The sequence below is a fragment of the Acartia tonsa genome, chromosome 12 (genome assembly GCF_053477335.1).
Source record: "Acartia tonsa isolate MP-2025a chromosome 12, ASM5347733v1, whole genome shotgun sequence".
Lineage (NCBI taxonomy): Eukaryota > Metazoa > Arthropoda > Copepoda > Calanoida > Acartiidae > Acartia > Acartia tonsa.
The window spans coordinates 35,644,528-35,665,874 of record NC_137271.1 but is presented as its reverse complement, the minus strand read 5'-3'; the positions used below and the strand labels follow the sequence as shown (position 1 = coordinate 35,665,874).

The 21,347-nt window shown below is 31.5% G+C and overlaps 1 protein-coding gene across 1 annotated transcript in view; it reads left to right on the top strand.

Annotated features, from left to right (window-relative positions):
* Positions 1-20,351, top strand: part of LOC145333054 (gamma-aminobutyric acid receptor subunit alpha-1-like) — a 64,217-nt gene extending 43,866 nt beyond the window's left edge. The window contains exons 18-28 of the mRNA XM_080178199.1: positions 372-470; positions 7,523-7,647; positions 8,003-8,086; positions 8,318-8,359; positions 11,325-11,359; positions 11,706-11,757; positions 15,341-15,371; positions 15,784-15,875; positions 17,673-17,750; positions 17,950-18,010; positions 20,220-20,351. Coding sequence (XP_080034325.1) covers positions 372-470; positions 7,523-7,647; positions 8,003-8,086; positions 8,318-8,359; positions 11,325-11,359; positions 11,706-11,757; positions 15,341-15,371; positions 15,784-15,875; positions 17,673-17,750; positions 17,950-18,010; positions 20,220-20,273 — 753 coding nt within the window. The 3' untranslated portion in view covers positions 20,274-20,351. The remainder of the gene's footprint in view (positions 1-371; positions 471-7,522; positions 7,648-8,002; positions 8,087-8,317; positions 8,360-11,324; positions 11,360-11,705; positions 11,758-15,340; positions 15,372-15,783; positions 15,876-17,672; positions 17,751-17,949; positions 18,011-20,219) is intronic.
* Positions 20,352-21,347: the final 996 nt, after the last annotated feature.

Sequence of the window (21,347 nt, the reverse complement as noted above, 5' to 3'; positions counted from 1 at the left end):
GTCCATTTTAAACTTGTTGATTTTTTTTTTACATTTTTAACAACAAATTTGTATGTGACCTAATTATCCGATTGGTCTGATTTTTGGTATACTGATTCCTGGGACAACAAAGTACAATATTATAAGCGAAGCAACTCTATAAACAAGTCCTAAAAATGTAATTATGTCCATAATCATTATCCTGAATCAAGCAGTTTTTCAACAAATTTATTTACAATTTGGCTTTGACTCTTATACATTCGCATTCTGATTATTCAGTTCTGACATTATACAAGTGTTAATGTCCGTTTGTCCTACCGTTTCAGAGCTTCGCTTTTATGGATGTTGTCATCCTTGTTATATTATATTCTGAGAAAAGAATCTTTATCTAGGTCCATTATGCTACAGCGTTGGATTGGTTTATCATCTGTAGTTTTGGCTACTGTATGGCTTCTTTACTTGAGTTTGCAGGGGTACACTATTTTACTAAGGTAAACTATAAATAGTTTTGCTACTGTATGGCTTCTTTGCTTCAGTTTGCTGGAGTGCACTATTTTACTAAGGTAAGCTATAAATAGTTTTGGCTACTGTATGGCTTCTTTACTTGAGTTTGCAGGGGTACACTATTTTACTAAGGTAAACTATAAATAGTTTTGGCTACTGTATGGCTTCCTTGCATGATTTTGCAGGGGTACACTATTTTACTAAGGTAAACTATAAATAGTCTTGACTACTGTATGGCTTCTTTACTTGAGTTTGCTGGTGTCATTTTACTAGGTAAACAATAAATAGTTTTAGCTTCTAATATGACAATACATATTTCTAAATGACAAACAAACGTTTGAGCAATCCTTGATTAAAGAGTAACTTTGATCCTAAAATGTAAAAGTCATGAATAACTTTTAAGCTAGATATACCTTTGAAAAGGAATTAGTTTTTTTCCTGTTCTATTTTGTTCTTGCCTAATGCATATGCAAATGAAAAGAATAATTACATTAATTTTATGCATTCTATTTTACGAATATTATCTTTTTTATATATGTCCATAGTAGCTAAGCTACTCTATAATTCCATTGTTAGTTTATTTAAAATAAATTCATCTTACATCACACATAAACGATTGCAGAGGAGCTACACTATAAATCCTATGTGAGGTTTTTTGTCCGTTGCTTAAGATTTTGATAACTTCTGAACCAATTGACTTTTTCATTTTAGGGAAGGCTCACAGGCTCATGTCAAGGTGTGGTTTTAGGCTATTTTATTTTATGAATTATATCATAAATGAAATAAGAAAGGTGGTCACAGGCTCATGTCAAGGTGTGGTTTTAGGCTATTTTATCTATGAATCATATCATAAATGAAATAAGAAAGGTGGTCTCTCACTTCTGCATATGTATCAAATTATCAAAAATAAGAACCGCATTTCATTTCAGCGGTACATGAAAGTAAACGAATAGATGAAGCACGAGCTATATGTTACTTTACCCCCCTGATGAAGACCTTCAATTGGGTCTTTGAATATAGCGTCGGAAAGATTAACACAGCCAAGTCGCTACAAAACAGCAGAAAGCAATTTGCTAGCAGATGTAAAAGGTCCCCCCGCCACTTTGCCTAAGTTGTTGTCGGGGTATAATACTTATACAGTTATTAACAAAACAAACTGTTGCATTACATTATTCCACAATGTTTTATGATAACGTTTTCTTATTATTTGGCTCAACAACTTTCAAGCATTACTTGTAATCTACTGAAGTGGTAATTTTGTGTATATTCATAAGGGATGTACATAAGTTTAGAGGTCAATGTTTAACCTTAAAATCCTTAATGTATGGCACAATGTTGATGTGATTATGGGCGGAAGTTTATGCACACAAATTTTAGTTGCTGTATACAATCTACAAATCGATACATTATTGCTTGGATGTTGCACCAGATTTTTATTTACTCTATTAAAGTGATACCACCCCCTTTACACCATTTTCTTCCCTTCTGACTGAACAATAAATGAGGTCCATTTGAGCGACCCAAATAGACGATAAATATTTCCCTGTCAATGTATTTACATATTTTTTATCCATTCATATAGGAATATTTAAATATTATTATAAGAGGAAGTTTATGCACACCAATTTAAGTGGCTGTATACAATCTACATAATAAACATCATCATAATTAGAATCACATCTTTTACTTTATGCTAATAAGATTTTTTATCAGCCTACTTTGTAAAAGCAAAGCTTTTCTATAATCGGGATATGTCCATTCGTACGTACGTACTTAAGTAATGGTTAGCTCTGATCTAAGGTTTGTTAGAATTGTCCTATATATTTTAAACGATAATTCTAGTTACTGTTAGAAACAAATAGATAATGATATACCCCCAATTAAGAGAAACAAAAGTTTGGATAATACTTTGAACCAATTAAAATTCACAAAAACTAAAAACTTTGGTACTATCATAATTTAAGGTCCATTAATCCATTCCGCCCTGATTTAACCAGTAAATAAACTCTTTAAATCAAATTTTCAATGCTAAGATATATAACTATCCATTTTTAAAACTTTTTTCATCTTCAAACTTCAAACATGAAAGATTAAGTTGCGTTTTGATAAATAAGTTTAGGTGAAAGTTATCCTATAAATTGAACTGAACTTTACAGTAAAAGAAACTGCATTTGAAATTACATGTATCAACTTTCCTTGGCCTAGCCATGTATCAGGGCTCGACAGCCGCATACATTTTTAATTTTCACATTATTGGATGTTTTCATTGGAGGATTTTTTTTCTCTAAATGTTTTTCAGCTCGAAGATTTCTTTCTTTCGATGCTTTTGAAAAGATTTTGAAAAAACACCATAACGACAATCGCTATAACTTTCTATTGCGCATAAACATTGATATCTCAAAACATTGAGAAAAAAATGTAAAACCTAATTTTCATGGGAATTGCTTAAGTTTTCCTCAATTATCAGCACTCTAAATCCTAATTAAAGATATTATTTGTTTAAATATCATCAGCAGTAACCCTAAACTACTAATGATTCGCCTATTATAGCCATTAAAAATTACAGCCATAAGCCAGAGTCTTGATAGTTTGACAATTTAGCCCCAAACCACAATAATGGCAGCTTATGGAGGCTTAAAATGCAACTTAATCTTATGATCTTCTAGATATGATAACTTTTAAAATATGAAACTGTGAGCGGTTTCTATGTTTTACTAAAAACCGCAACAATAGCTAGCCGCCGTATCAATGGGCAGCTGCCGGGCCCTGGCATGTATTGATGCAGTGAAATAGAAAATAATAGGGTATATTTACTTTGAATGAGAAGTGTATGTGTGTGTGTGTGTGTGTGTGTATGTATATGTACGTGTGAGAAACAATATAAGTTTAGATAAGTTTGTGGATATGTTGGAAGGTATGATTGCATGGACGGCAACACAGCTACCATAGACAACATTTAGCTTTTTTTCTCGAAAGTACTAAAAAATTGATTGTTAGGTAATAATGAGGGATCTGAAGGGATAAATAATCGCTGATAAATTGATTTATATCCACATTGATGATAAACAAAATTACCCCTTCTCTAGATTACAACTAATGGTTGAAACGTTTGAACACTCAACCATATTACACCAACCAATCTAAATCAATGTCCCTTTGTATTAATGGTGATTACCCCCCTCCATTAGGTAAGGTCTTCTTTGACTTTAAGTCTTTAATTATGAACCTATGGCATCGAGCATGCTTACAAGTTTCACTTGTTTATGAGCCACAGAATTCCTCTTAATTTAGATACTATAAAACAAACAGCAAACTGGCAAGATTACAGAGATATCAAAAGGCAATTTTAAAAAGGTTTCATATATGTAACTCATAATTATTTAAAACGAAGCATTTCTATTAGAGTAGGTACGTCCATAACGGTTAGCTATTTTTGAAGTAGGACAAAGTGTCTAAAAAATCAGTCATATGACGTCATAAAAATGAGGAATTATCCATATCTTTTTTAGGGGTTTTCTTTCCCACTTCTCCTCTCATTTCCCTCATTTTTATGACGTTACATGGCTGATTTAGACACTTTGTCTTACTACATGTTGTCATCAATTGTTTATATCATTTTAGTACATCTATGCATTTAAGGTCTTTTTTTTGATTTTCTAAAAAAACTTACATAATGCTCAAGCTCACTGTGCGTGGTGTATCTAGGAAGGTATTGCATTTCACCATGACCTAAGCTTCTTAAACATTATTCAATCCTTTGAAGGCTAATCCCAACAACTAGAGAATGCTTTATCATTATTGTTTTAATGCAGTTCATTATTACTTTATTTAATTTAGATTCAATAATACAACAAGACTACATCTATAGGTAGCGAAGCATTAACAAATCATGGTTGGACAAACATTAAACTTAAGAATAAAAAAGTGACAGTCGGACTAAGTAAATTTTATGCAAAAAATTGCAGCCCTATCCTTATAATAAAGTAACAGGATGTGTGTCTGTGTGTTTGTGTGTTTGTACCGAAGGATCTCGCTAACCGCTGAACCGATCGGGTTCTCCTTAACAGGGTAGATTCTCATATGTCCCGGGAAGGTTTATAACTATTTTGGGGGAGGGTACCACCACCCTCCCTAGAGAAATTAAATTTTTTTTAAATTTCTCAATTTTAGAAAGAGAGTTCAACGAAAAACAAACATCAAACGTAATTTTTTTTTACTTTTTCTTTTAAAATCTAAAATAAGAAATTGAATTATTGAATTCGACTCTCTCCTCCTCAAGTGCCCCTAGAGGCCTCTAGGGGCGTAGCCGCTAGTATCTAATATAGGAACTGAGAAAAGAAATTCACGTTTCCCCCTTCCCGCTTTTTATTGATGGAGGGGCATTCGATGTAAAGACATTTTTGATTTTAGAGTAGCTTCGCTATTAAAATGGGTTTTACTGATATACTTATAAATATAAAGTTTTCCAGAAGTTACCTTACATTATTACTAAATTACCGGTTACTATTCTTTTCAATCTAAATTTGTCATATTTTATTTATTCTACTATCAGTATATGTTTCCTAACATCAATGGATATAAAACATACTTGGATATCATGACAGGGAAAAATGTCATCAGGTTAGCTAGGTTGATAATATGGACATTTTTTATTAAGAGAGAATGGGATAAAGGGGGTATATGGTAGTTATCTTTATTTTAGCCTGCTACAAGTTTCCCTTTATTATTGTATCATTTCATTTCTTGTCAATTTGATAGTTTTGTGCCAAGCAATGAAGGAGAGGACATTTGGCTGTTTATTACACTAGTCTCCAAAGTTTTATGATAATGTTTTCTTATTCGTTGGCCTAACAACTTTGGTTTATTAGTTGGTTAATTAATTTGAGTGTCAAAACCACTAATTGTAATCTTCAGAAGGAGTAATTTAGTGTTTCATCATTTGGGATGCAATTGCACATACATTTATTGTCCATTGTCTTATCCTTTGGATCCCTGTTATATTACAAAATTGTCTCACTGTGCGAATCTTTGATACACAGAGATAAATGGATTATTAATCTCCCTTGTAAAAATAGACAATTTTCAACCAAGTGATGTATTCATATACAATATACTATTGGCAGCACCTTTGCCTCTAGGGACAGCATAAAAATACAAAATAAAACAATCGACTGGCAGCTATTCAAAAATTCAATAAGATTCCAGGGATTTAAAATATCTAAAATTGCCATCAATTCTATGAAGTCCAAAGTGTCTACCTGGATATTAATCTAATGTTTATTATTTTTGAATTAAGACATTAAGAAAATCTATATGCCATTACCCCTCCCTCCCTGATAATATACAAATCTATCATATTTGAGTGCAAGGCTGGATGTAAAATCAGTATATTATCACTTACGCACATGTATCACATTAGCAAATCACCAGTACTGTATATTATTACAACATCAAAAATTGTTGCTCATTTCTTCATTTCCATTATTAAACAATAAAAACTACACCTAATTTATTTGCTATTAACTCTTTTTACGAATATTGAGACACTATCAGGGAGGAAGTGGACATTGAGCTGTTTATTACACTAGGCCTTAAAGTTTTATACTAAAGTTTTTCTATTTAACTATAGAAACTTTTTCTTCGACCACCAATTGTAATGTAAAGAAGAGGTAATTTTGTGTTTTTCATTGGAGATGTACATCATTTTATTGGCCATTGTCTTATCCCTTTAGATCCTTGCCTTGTAATATGATGATCTGTGGAAGTGACTGAACACCTGTAAAAGCCAATGCTTGAAATTAAAATTGAATTGACGTCTAGTTATGCAGTTTCGTATATCAATCCATTTCATAATTAATTTCATCTCATATCAAAGCATATACAATTTGTAATGTAACTATGGGCGGTTTTCATCAATGTGGCAAGTCAAGCTCATAACCCCCTCCAATGTTAAAATAGATTGAAAATAAGAATGAATAGTTTTTCGTTTGTAAAAGAAATATTTACTATAACTTCATGAATTATCAACGCTCTTTTAATTTATCTTTTATTAATATCACAATGCATGATGGTATACAGAAATATAGAAAGAATGGTTGTACAAAGTAGGACGTGCAGAGCGCGACTGCCTGTATGTGCCTAGATAAGCTAGCAAGGTCTCACATTGTCATTAAGGCAGGCAGCTTGGCAAGAATAAGTACAAATGTAACAAGATTAGAACTATGCAAAGGCCATCAATCTTGATGTTGAATGTATAAATTTGCAACATGTTAATTTAGGTCAGGTTATATTGTATACAAGGTAGTCCCGCAGGGTTATGGCACTAGAAAGAGTACACAAATAATTGTATGTACAATCTTGCTTATAGTACAACAATGCTACTGACAGTAATGCAGTATCTATACTGATTTAAATCTGTGGATTTGTAAAGTTTAAGTAGCATTCACTTAAAAACAAATACATATAGAGGCAAAAAGAAGAGACATTTGCGGTAAAAATAACTCTAAGAGGGTGATATTATATGCCATTAAATCACATATAATAATACTAATTTTAATTTATCTTAATTAATATCAATATTAGCCCTGAACTGTTGCGCTACATATGGATGAAATAATACAATTTATTTTTGATTTGTTCAATGTTTGTATTTTTTATTCTACAGCACATTTAAAAGCTGCACTTGAATCAACCTAGAAAAAGAAAATTTTTAGAACTTAAGTGCATAGCCTTTTTCAAAGTATTGGATTTGGTGAGAACTTTTGATTTTATATTTGTCTTTTTGAAAAGATTTTAGAAGCATATTTATGCATTTCTCATAAAACAGTTGAAAGTTAACAGAAACATCATTTTTGATTATATCTTTATTGTATATTGAAATAGATTTGTGCAATATCAGATTTAACTTTTTAACGTTTGTAGAATTATTTCTAAATTTCCTGCAATTGGAAGGGAGGGGATGGGATAAAAGGGATTGGAGGTGGGGAATTAATTGCTGGTGCAAGATCCAGGTAATAATACACCTATCAATAATATTCAGGTTGGAAGTGGGGAAGCCATGTTTGCAGAGGATGAGGAGGAAGTAGTTGAAGGTGCTGAACCTAATGCTGATGACTGGGAGGATTTGGAAGAGTGGGAGATTGATAATAACACACAGACCTACAGGTACAAGTATCAAGATTAAGCTTTTCAAAAAAAATCAGCGTTGTCAATTCTTTGGGAAAGGCTAGATGCTATTGCAAAAAATTACATTACACAAATACACAGCGAATTTATTAGACATCATTTAAAAAATAACAATGTTGAAGGTCTAGGGTTACATTTCAGACAACCAACCCTTCGACTACAGAACTTAATATAAAAATGTATCTACAATAATCTAACTATCTAAGTTGATCAATTAACACAGACATGCTAACATAGATAGATTTTAAACCATCCCCTAATTGCTTCTAAAAATTGTATTTACCCATTGCAAAATATTAGCACTTCTATCTTTTATTTTTTTATTTAATTTTAGGCTAAATCATCAACAGTTTACAGCGATGTCAACAAATTTTATTTCATCTTATAATAATGCATATGGACTCAATGGTAGTATGAGGTAATCCAAGAATTTTAACTACTTTTGATTTATAAGTTTTATGAACCATAACGGCCCAGAATAAAATGGGTTAAAAAGACACAGAATAGAAAAATTAGAAACCAGCAAACATGATAAGATGATTATTGCAGACCTACCCAAACAATTGTAGAGCAATTGCAATAATCTTTCAATTTATTATTTTTAGGTCATTTTTATTCATCATATTTCTTTTAAATTTCTATATTTCAGTGACAGTGCTGACAGTCTTCCAGTACATCATACTATACCAAGGTAAATTTTTTTTTATAACTCTCATTATTTTATTCATCAATTCAGTAGTGAGTATATCAAACCAGTCAACCCGCGACCGTGGCTCAACATGTAGCGCATCCGCTCGTCGTCAGGAAGGTGATAGGTTCGAATCTCGGTCCGACACCGCGTCATAATTAAAGACGATTAAAAATGGTTCCCACTGCTACTATGTAAGATGCGCGACGTAAATAGTTAGAGTGGGGGGGAATGCCTTGGCCCCAAACAGGCGCAACTCGTTACCATGCATAGTTGGGATTTCTCAGACAAAGGTCGTGCATCTCAGAGAGTTGGTTGTCTGATGGGTGAATGGACGCTTTACACTGCAATCATAAGCGGAGTATGTTTCAAGGTGCGTGGAGAAGAGGTCTAGTACCCGAAGCGACACCTAGCCCCCTAAAGTCCTATCTCTTATATAAAACCAGTACCCTATGTAGCTTTTAAACTTTGAGTACTCATATTTTTGGTTGGTTGGTTCCAAACCAGTAGTGTCTTTACTTTTCAACTAATTATGTTAAGTATCAATGGGGATGTGCATCAATTTATCATCCATATCCTTATTGCTTAAGATCCCTGGCTGAAATAATATGCTTCACATCCAATAAGTTTATCTGTTTATAATCATTAGGGATGTACAATAGGATATATAAGTTGGAAAGAATTTTGATGTTAGAGGGAGATTTGAAATCTGCATGAAATTTTAAGGATTTTTTATAAAAATTTGTTTTGTATAATTCTTTATCTAAAAGCGGAAATACAATTTAAGCTCATAAATTTTGACCAATAGGATAGGTGGATTGGAAACTACCTGCGCTCTAATTGGTTAAATGATGTGCGACCAGGGGCAGTCCGTCTCATCAACAATTCTTCAATAATTCTTTAACAATTCTTGAAAAATCACCAAACCTACCATGGTAATCGTCAGCTGATATAGCAAAAAGAAAGATGCAACTACTTCTATTATGTACTATTATTCATTTCAGACAGTATAAATCATAAGCTATCACCAAACCTCGTTAGCTTAGAATTTTAGAATTGCCGTCTGCTGGTGGAATCAAAACAAAGATTTCTTACTAAAGAATTTAGAATTAGGGAGATTAAAAAAATATTTTTAAAAACTTCTTAAAATTAAAATCTTTAAATTTTTTTCTTATCCAAAATATTTGTAACTGTTTAAAATCAAAAACAAAATATTTCAAAAAAATTTTAATCCTAAACATTTTCAAGCACTTTGTTTAACCCCCTGAAGTAGGTTAACGCAAAAGTTTCAAAATGATTCAATAACTAAATTATATCTCACTTCATGAATCTATAAAAAATGAAATAGGACAAATTCAATCAAAACAATTTGGATCTTTAAAGAAAAATTGAAAATAATTAGAAAATAATCAAACTTATGCCTAAAGCTCAAAATTAAATTCATTTTTCATTATTTATCATACAAGGATGACAACATCTATGAGATCAAAGCTCTGATACGATAGGACAAATGGACATGAACACTTATAGAATGTCAGAACTGAATAATCAGAAGTTAAATGTATAAGAGTCGAAGCAAAATTGTTAGTAAACTTTGTTGAAAAACTGCTTAATACAGGATAATGTTTATGGACATACTCACATTTCTAGGACTTGATTATAGAGTTGCTTCGCTTATAATATTGTACTTTGTTGTCCCAGGAAACAGTATACCAAATCAATAGGATAATTAGATCACATAAAAATTTGTTATTAAAAAGTAAAAAAAATCAACATAATGTTTAAAATGGACATATGGACATTCTGGTAACAATTATAGAGTTGCTACGCTCTCTAAATTGTATCTAACTACTACAGGAATCACATGCAAAGTTTTAAAACAATAGGACAATTCTAATATGCCGCCCTTTTGATCATTTTCAATTTGTTTTACATTAATGATAGGGAAAGGGGGGACTCTGTGCTCTACAAGGCACTTTGGGGGAAATTACCCATATCTTAAATGATTCAAATGTTTGTAAGTTGTAATATTCGGAGAAGATTAGAAGTTTTTAGGTTTGATTATTGCAGTACTTGTTAAATCATGATTTCAGGGAAGCTTTTTTATTTTACTTCCCTAATTCGCCACTTTCCTCCAACGTGTTTAGCCATTAGAGACAAGAAGTTGCTAAAAAAGTCAAAATTAAACTACTACAAATATTATAAAATGTATGATTGTGAAAATTCATAGCTATGTAGTTCAGAATTTTATTGCTAGGTGTCGTAAAAACCTTTTTTGAATTAAAATATGTATATGAGATAAATTTTTAAATAATCTTAAATATTTTTCAAAGTATCACAGCTATTCACTCTTTAGGATTTTTATAAATTTATTCACTCTTTAACATATAATTTACAAGTATTTTATGATTTAGATAAAATACCTAAATATTTTAAAAAAGCTTAATTTCTGCCCATACATCTTTGAACTGGACGTGTAGGCAAACTCTGTCTATCCTTTTAGCATGGCTTTTAGTAAACAAAGCAAAAAGTGTTAAAATAATGCTTGAGTTTCTTATCAAATTCTGCCAAAAGTTGCTTTATCTCACCATCAAGTTTAAACTGGAAATCTAAGAAATCAGCTCTAAAGCATTGTTTGCCAGAATAGCCTTCCCTTGTCCCTGGATGTGCAACACTTCAGCTTCTCCTATCAGAGCGAAGATAATTTTAAATCCACCAATCACAGATGTCAAAATTAATCAACTTAAATTGTATTTCCGCTTTTAGACAAAGAATTATACAAAAAACGAATTTAATAAAAAAAAATTCTTAAAATTTGAAGCAGATTTCAAATCTCCCTCTAAAATTAAAATTCTTTCCAACTTGTATATCTTAATGTACAATTCAACGCCAATTGTCTGTAATTATGTTATAATTGTGTTATCAAACACCATAATAAAGTCAAACTTACATTAATTAAACTATTTAGGGACTGGAGAAATGTAAACAATATACATCCAATTGGTAAGTTCAACATTCACTCTTTTATTTCACTCTATAACTTTATAAACTTGTTTCTGCCTTTCGTAACTTCAAATTAATAGAAAAAGATTGGTTGAAGATGTGAAAATTTATTTTGATCTATAAACTTCCAAAAGGAAACTAGTTTAGTATTATTTAATTGTGCAGCTACTATGAAATGTCAATCTCTTTGTAAGGGTTGCGTAATTTGTTGTACATTAGAAAGACAAAAAAACTGACAAAAATGTTTTGACTAAATAATTTTGTTTTTGTTAAAAATTTTACCACTTATGGAAACATTAGCTATTTTTCTTCATATATAAATATTACATTTTATTAAACATTTTAGGCAATCCATATGAGGGTCAGAATGGACGAAGACCTCTCTGTAGAGAACATAGGTAATATTTTCATATACTAAAGTTAGTGTATGTCTGTTTGTCTTTTAAGTGTTTAGTTAAAATAAAATAAGGGAAGTTTGTCTTAGTCTAGGGTAGAGTAACCCCCCCCCCCCCCCCCGAAACGGATAAGGATTCCTTACATAGCCTATTTTTGGGGGTTTAGAACTAATATAAGGTCATTATTGACAGACGCATAAACATAAACTAAACCTATTGTAGCTACGTTTCTGAATTATAAAAAAAAATAATAAAAGAACGGAAATACACTTAACCTCTTCATCATTATTAATAGCGTAGCTACTTATAACAAAAACATTCTTTATGATTAATTAGATAACTGTCGTTGATACATTAATAGCGCTGCGCCGTTAACATTATGGCAAGAGAGGGCGAAGATATCCTTAAACCATGCAAAAAGACTTAAGTCAAAAAATAAAACAATCCCAAGACCTACGCGAAGCTTTCATTAATAAGCAACTTAATTTGTTTTAGTTTTTAGCAAAATATTAACAAGCAACAAAACTTACAATTAAAATATAACGCATATCTCCAAATATTACCTATTACATTTTTTTAAATGAAATATTTTCACTAGCTTCATTTTGCTTCGCTTTATGGCGAAAACTGTCCTCGTCCTAGTATAAGATAACTCTTTTCTATCTTCTTACATGATTATGATGTTAATTGTAATGAATAAAAGCTTTTTCTCTCTGGATGATGATAACTTGTTATACTATTCTAGTGTGCACTCATTTCCGCACTGTAAATTAAACTAGTACCCAAAGTTTTAAACACATTCTCTGATCCGTTAGCTTAAAATATATGGGTACTGTTTTTTAAACATAACGGATGGTTTCAACCAATAACTTTTCAACTAATAATCTACACACAGGGTAATTTTTTTTTTATCATAGTAACTTTACAATCAGCCATATGACGTCATGAAAATGAGGGAAATAAGAGGAGAATTGGGAAAGAAAACCCCTAAAAAAAGATGGATAATCCCTTATTTTTATGACGTCACATGGCTGATTTTGAGACACTTTGTAAAGTTACATCATCATAGGGCGTGTGTATAAATTTATCTTTCATTGTCTTATCTTTTAAATCCTATTCATACTTTTGCTTTACTTTGAAGATGATTAAAGTCCCTCCACAGATTATGACGTCATACGATAAAATAACCAATGAGAGGCCAGCATAAATTTTACCATTGGTCAATTACAGTGTATACTGGCCTCTTATTGGTTATTCTAACGTATAAGGTCATAGTCTGTAGAGGGACTTTAATCATCTTCTTTACTTTCATGATAGAAAAAATCGGGTTTAGTCCCTTTCGTAACATCGCACCTTATGGGGTTATTCTTCGTGTTTTTCACAGAAGCTTTTCTCCTATTTCTAGCCCCTGCGGGGGGCTCAAACCCTGCGGGGCCAATTACCTAACCCTGTGTGGCAATCACCTAACCCAATATAACCTAACCTAACCTAAAATAACCTATAAAAAGCCATTTTAAAAATACGACGAATCGCTACTTATGAAGCGATGTTACGAAAGGGACTATTCCCAAAAAATCTTAATATTTTTTTCTTTTTTTGCGATTAAAAAAACACTTTACGGATCATGGATGTGAATACTCACATTACATTTCAAGATACAGAGTTGTTATTTGCGGCCTCGTTTTACCAAAATTTTCTACAGAATTCTCCCCACATTTTATGGTTTTTATTAAAAATTATTGTATATCTTTCTGTCATCATTTTAGAGCATGCTGAATTTTCTCAGATGCCAGTTAAGGACAGGCTGATTTTTAGGTGAATTTATGTTGAATAATTAGAGTAAAACACTTGAGGGAGAAGGGGTTAAATAACTGTATCGCCCCATCACAATATCATTGTGCCGACTCTCAATTGGGTGATTGAAAATCAACCAATGGTGTTGGGGATATTAACACAGTCGAGTAGCAGAAAACAATTTGGTAGCAGACGATAAGGGTAATTGAAAAAGGGAGGGAGGTAATTATCTGTATAGTTATCTATGTATACCATAGATATGTTGTTGAATACATTAGATTTTTCTTGAAATATAAAAGAAAATTTGTGTGAATATTCATATAACCATAATACGTTACTTTTTTTCTTATCACTGTATGATTGGGTTTCTTAGTGCATAACTTTTGTACATAGGTGTTCTTGTTTATCTTTATTGGAGCATTATTCTCTGGGATGAATTGTACGGGAATGGATTGTAATGAATTGAGCACATATTGTCCAGATAGCCGCAATCAATTTAATTATGCTCAGATACTATAACAAAATAAGTAAGATACATGAATGGATATGTTTCTATCATTCAATAGGATTCATATATCTATAACCGAAGATTTATAACTACTGAACCGATTGAGGTCTCTAATTTGGAGAAGCTCTACATGAGTCTACGGATGGTTTTAGGCTATTTTATTTCTATTTTTGAGCTTTGGGAAGTTTTGCAGGCTACTTTTCTGTCCCCTTTTGAAAATAGAGTCTCTATATGCTAGGAGTGCAGCCGCTAGTATGATATAAAGTAGTTAGGTATTCTGTCTGAAGCTAAATATCTCGGAAATGACTGGTGTGTTTAGGTTGTGCTCTGATACCAGAAAAAATTAAGATAAGAAGGATACATGAATGGATATGTTTTTATAAGTTTTTAAGTAGTAAGTCTTTATTTCTTAAGCTTAAGATCTCGGAAATGACTGGTGTGTTTAGGTTGTGCTCTGATACTAAATCAAAATTAGTTACATACTTGAATGGATATTTTTTGTAGGTGAATATTTCAATATAATCTTGATATTTGCTCTGTGAATCTTTGTAATTAGTCCAAAAAATGTATAAGTAAGATGTTTATATTACAATCAACTACAACCCCCAAATAACAAGGACGCTTTAGAAGCAGACGAAACCTAATCTATCAGCTGATTTTCAAGGAGCAAATATAAAATTGGGACAGGGTCCTTGTCTGGTCGGGAAAGCTAATAGCACTTGCCTGTTCTATTTATTTACTTTAATTTCAGCATTTATCATATTTTTGTATTTGAGATAAAAGTAATCAATTTAATTGTGTTAAAACAGTTAGATACATAAAAGGATAATTAGAATTATAATGGAAATCAAACATCCCTATATAATTAGACAATATTAATAATCTTTGGAATAAAATATTCTTTCAAATTTTAGCTTTAGAGAAAAAAACGGTCGTACTGACTTGTCTTAAATGTATTTCAGTTGCAATACGAGTTAATTGTCGACAATTAATTCCTAAAGACAAAAATAATACGAGCAATTACAGTAAATATACCACATTTGTTTATGTTTTGTAGTTAAACTACTCTTTACCTATGGCATGTGTATACGTCTGTTATCATTGTGTCAAACTGCATTGTTAACAGAGAAATTTTGAAAAATGAATAAAAGTATATTGAATTAAGTTTTTTTCATCTAAAAAGTTGTTAACATGTTAGTGCTGCGCTACTTATGATTTTTTTTTATTATGTTTTGCACTATTTTTATTTTCAAGCTTTTATATTTATCTTGTATATTTTTTCAGCACGGTTGAAGGTTCTATGGATAGTTTAAAGGTAATATTTGTATAATTTATGATATAAAAATCACAGCCATCCTTCTGTAATGGTCTTAAATGTATTTTGCAATAAGTTGTATATGCATTGAACCTTATTATGAGATCAACAGAAAATGTATGTTATCCAATTCTGATATAAAACCTGGGGCAAAATCACGGAGGGAGGGGACATTAGAAATCGTATTATTCGACTCAAAACTTTGGGTACTTTTTAAAAACTACTAGTGCCCAATAATTTAGAGCTAGACAAGGGTTAATTTTTTTGTCATCATTGTCAATGTGCACTAATATATATTGTTTATAGTCTTTTCTCTTAAGATGCAGTAGTAAAATGATATGCATCAAAATCAAAAATAAAATTATGAAGCGAACGTTCATCATTTGTTGTATAAGTCGACAATTTAATTTAGAGTGGGAGTAAAGCAGTACAGACACAAACAGAGAAAAGTGTTTCATTTCTACGTCAGCTTGGCTTCTGTCTGGCAGCTAATATTGAATACAGGTAAGCAGCTTGACTTCTGTCTATCAGCTAATATTAAATACAGGTAAGCAGCTTGACTTCTGTCTACCAGCTAATATTAAATACAGGTAAGCAGCTTGACTTCTGTCTACCAGCTAATATTAAATACAGGTAAGCAGCTTGACTTCTGTCTACCAGCTAATATTGAATACAGGTAAGCAGCTTGACTTCTGTCTACCAGCTAATATTGAATACAGGTAAGCAGCTTGACTTCTGTCTACCAGCTAATATTGAATACAGGTAAGCAGCTTGACTTCTGTCTAGCAGCTAATATTGAATACAGGTAAGCAGCTTGACTTCTGTTTAGCAGCTAATATTGAATACAGGTAAGCAGCTTGACTTCTGTCTACCAGCTAATATTAAATACAGGTAAGCAGCTTGACTTCTGTCTACCAGCTAATATTAAATACAGGTAAGCAGCTTGACTTCTGTCTACCAGCTAATATTAAATACAGGTAAGCAGCTTGACTTCTGTCTACCAGCTAATATTGAATACAGGTAAGCAGCTTGACTTCTGTCTACCAGCTAATATTGAATACAGGTAAGCAGCTTGACTTCTGTCTACCAGCTAATATTGAATACAGGTAAGCAGCTTGACTTCTGTCTAGCAGCTAATATTGAATACGGGTAAGCAGTTTGGACTCTGTAGCTAATATTAAATACAGATCAATGAACAGTTAATCCATCTGATAATTGAGGTAATAGGTTAGAATATTGGTTTCAATTGCTTTAATAATTGTTTTTACTTCTTTTAAATGTCAGATACCTGGCAATTATAACATGAGTATGGAATAGATATATTCTTTCTATATCAGCCAATAGGAAATAAATGGAGAAACAATCCTGCCATATTATATGTTAGAAAATGTATGGATTTTGGTGCGTAAGGTCAGTTATTTTTACGTTTCATTCACCTAATGAGTCAGCTATAAATAGTTGAATTTCAATTTCTTAGAAAAAAGCTTTGCTTGGGTAAATTATATGATAAACTATCATATGAAGTATGTTTGTGTAATTTGTAGCATGGCAGGCGAACTAAGTAAGATGTATATTGGATGCTGTTTATGTGTCTTTAAAAAGAAAATCCACAATCTATCTAAATTACATTTCTCCAATACCGTTTCGGACTGACTGATGGACCGAGATAGTTAATTATAGAGTAGCTTAGCTACTTAAAACAAAATATTTTTCTACCTCACAATTGTAATTGTAAAGTGTATAAATTGGAAAATTCTTGCGGAAATCCTAAGATTTCACTCTAATTCCAATTCTAATTGGAAAAACATTGTCGCTGCCAAATTTTCTATCGTATATTCTTCTTTTTATTATTCAAATAGAAATATATTTTTTAACATCAAAACTGCTTAGCTCGCAGCCTGTAGGTAACTTTATGAAATCTTTATGAAATAGCTTTAAACGAATCTAACAGAAGCTTTATATTGGTTTTGATTAGGATATTTATTTTTTTAAAGTTATGAATTTAAATTTTGTTCTTCACTACATATTTATGTGTGGTTTAATCCAGTTTTGTAGATAATTTCTAATTGTTGTTGTCTTTTTATCTAGGGTTTGGCAGCCGCGCATAAGCCTCAGATTTAAACCTGCTTGTTTGCCAAAGGATTTTATTTCGAAAAAATGGATTGTCTGTTTAGAAACAGCGTTAGACATCAAGCTGAATATAAAATGACTTTTTTACTTAGGCTTACGCGCAGCTGCCGATCCCTATTTTTACACAACTATTTCCTTTATTTCTATTTATTGGAATATGTATTTTTGCAGGAGAGAACGTGAAAAGGCGGCTGCAAGCAGGCTGGCGGGCACAATTAATTCTGTTTCAAAAATTGATAGTGTTTCAAGGTTAAAAAATTTGTTTTATAATTGTCAGGTATAATTGACAATCCCAAGTTTATGCTTATCTTTATCCAGTAAACATTTTAAATGATCATGTTAAAATTAGCTGTATATCAGCATATTATCATTGGCACTATAAAAACTATTTCGCAATAAATTTAATTATGATTATCGTAGCTACTCTATGACTAATATCTTATTTTAGAATCCTTTTCCCACTGACGTTTGTACTGTTCAACATCATATACTGGAATCATTACTTCATGGAAAGTGCAATATTAATCAGAATAATTTTAAGTAGTATAGCTACTTCTAACAAGTAAATATCAGTGTGTCATTCTAGAAGTTTAAGACCATGTCATAAAATTAATATGGAAGATGAATTTTAAAATTGATATAATTTTCAATAGTGTAATGACTTGACCAATAAAAGTGTTTTATTATACAATTTACTAGCGGCTGCGCCCCAAATATGTCTGGTGTCTGTATTCGAAGGGAAAGGAATGGTGCAAAAATTTAGCGATATGTCATCCCTAGACTTAAATTCCCTGGATGAACTATATGAATATTTTATGAAATGAAGAACCCAATTGTTGTAATGTTTAGCGTGATCTTAACGGACAAACAAAACAAAATTCTTATATCTAGGAATTTCTATCAAAAAAGCAGTAAAAATAAATGTTATTTTTCCTTCTTTTTATATTGTTGAAGATCTATTTTTCATATTTATCTTTACCATAAACCAACAACAATAAAATAAGCAGAAAAAAAGCATAAAACATAATATTCATTGCTATACCTTTAACAATACAAAATTACAGCGATATAGGATAGAACTATGGATGATAAGTTTATCTTTTCCCTAATAATTCTTTCCAACTTTGAAATGCTATCTTGCATACTTTTATATATTTAGGAAATTTTTATCCTTCTCTTTCGATATCCCAAGGGAGGAAGGGGACATTGGGAATTACATGGTGTACCAATGAACAATATATTATCTTATTTGTCAGCTCAAAAACCTGAAGCATTAAGAAAGTACATCAATTTATCGTCCATTGTCTTGTCCTTTTAGAGATTCCTGGGTCTTTTCTTTATTGTGAAGAAGTACTGGAAAAGAAAATGGCGGGCTATATGAAACCGAGAATAAAAAGAAAAACCATATATTTCTTTGGTGGAAACACTTCTTTGGATATTGGAACTATTTTACCCCCCCCCCCCCCCCACCGATAAACCATAATAATTTAGTTGATTAAACTTAGGTTTTAAATTCTCATCCCTACTGGGAAACCTATCCTATTTAGGATCTAGCCTTTCAGCGAGGCTCTTAACCCTACATACTTTATCTTGACCTAACCTAAATAAATTATAGATAATTATAAAATACAGCAGATTCTATAAAATTATCAGACACCAAACTTCATCCTCATACTAAAGTAACAGGATGTCTATTTGTCTGTGTGTCTGTGTGATTGTGTGTCTGTGTGTTTTTGTGTCTGTGTGTTTGTACCGAAGGATCTCACTAACCACTGAACCGATCGGGTTCTCCTTAACAGGGTAGCTTCTCATAGGTCCTGGGAAGGTTTATAACTATTTTGGGGGAGGGTACCACCATCCTCCGAAGAGAAATAACAATAAAATCGAAAAAAAATGAAATATTCCCGCCGCATAGTTCTCGCCAGCGTAGTGGCGCTGCGTAGAGACATGAATTTAACAGCTGATCGTAACATAGACAAATTATTTCTCAAATTAGATATTTAAAATTTTAAAAAACCATTAAAATGCCACTAGAGGCCTCTAGAGGCGTAGCCAATAGTATTATATAAAGTAGTAAGATTTTTTTTGTCTGAATCTTTAGATCTTTAAACTACTGAACCAATAGGGTTATCTAATTTAGGTAAGCTTCACATAGGTCAGAGCTATTATTGTAAATCAAGCTAACTAGTATACACTTAATTATTGCTGAAGGCTACACACATGTTAAAAAAAAGTTTTTGGTGCTAAAATTAGCCGGTGGGGTTCTTGTTGGTCTAATATAATGTTGAGGGATTTTGCTGCCATCATTTGTCTATTCTATATCTCTAGCTTGATTTTAACATGAGAACACATTGTCAAACTATAAAGATAAAATAATGGACTTACATTTTTTCTTTTTTCTCTCAAAACAATAATAATAATGTCCATAAAACGTGTGAATAATCGATGTTAAACCGGATTTTCCGGATAGGTGCTTGTAGCTGGCTAAATTAATGATCCACTCCCTTTACGACACCCACTCCCCTCCTACTGAATAAAAAACTGACCAATGAATGAGGTCCATATTAGCAAGCTAAAATACAAATTTATTAAAATTAATATTAAACATATATACTATAACCATTAATTAATAATAATTTCTAGGACTGGAAAAATCCATTATTTCTTAAAAATCTAAAAAAAAAAAATCTATCCAAATTAATATTGCACTGTTAACAGACGTCCATACAATTCAACTGGAGTGATCATGCTGTTAGAGGAAATAAAGCTTAGTTAGTATTTAGACAATCAATAAATATAAAAATAATTATAAAAAAATATCTTTCTTAGTTTCAAAGCTATTCCCTTAATGAAAAAGTATGTATCGTATCGTTTTAAAGACATTTTTTACGAAATATGATATAATATTCTTTCTATTAATTCATTGGTCCAAACTTTTGGCCCTTATTGGGCAACAAAACAGAGATTATTCTCTTATTTTTTTATTGTATCATCCGTTGAAAACTGTCTATAATACGATGCGATAAATGGCTTCACCAATTACTGTAATATTTGTTTAAAAAAAAGATATTTTAGCTTATTTACAAGTAACCAATGTCGATCGGTCCTGTTCGATTATACATCTAAACATGAGCAGCAAATTTTAGTTTTTTTTCTCAAATGTTATTTAAGCGTGCTACTTACTATGGTTAGCAATATCATTGTTGTATTAGTCTTCTGAGAATCTAAAGAGGTTTTAAGTTAAGTTTTTCTTTCTTTTAAAAGTAAAAAAATCGGAGGGTAAAAATGAAAATGTAAAACTTTATTCACAAGAGATTATTTTGACCAGTCACCGAAAAATTAACTTTTTCAACTTTTAATGATAAATCAAAAGTAACTTTGAATTTATTTTCAAAGTTTACAATAATGTAAAAATAGCAGCAAAGTTACTTTTTTTCATAATGATTGTCCTTTCGTCTTAAAATGCTTGGCCATAGATGATTACTGATTACTTGAATTACTGTCAAATTTCAACAGTAACATTCTACATTTTTGATTTTTTTTGCTTTGTTACTAAAACATATATTTGGCTTAGTTTTAATAAAATTATTAATGTTAATTGTTTTAACATATTTTGTGATATTATAGTAAATTGTTATGTTATGTTTAAAGGATATAATAAATTATGTATAAAGTAAACTTTAAATTCGGATATAGTACATTTCAACCCTTAACGGGTGTTCAGGTCAATTTCAGATTTCAGTTATGATCCTGCAGGTCCTGACTCTACAGGTCTCCGGCAATCTTTAAATTTATCCTGTGACAGGGGACGCCAAAGCTTTTTTCTTTGGGGGAGCATTTAACCCT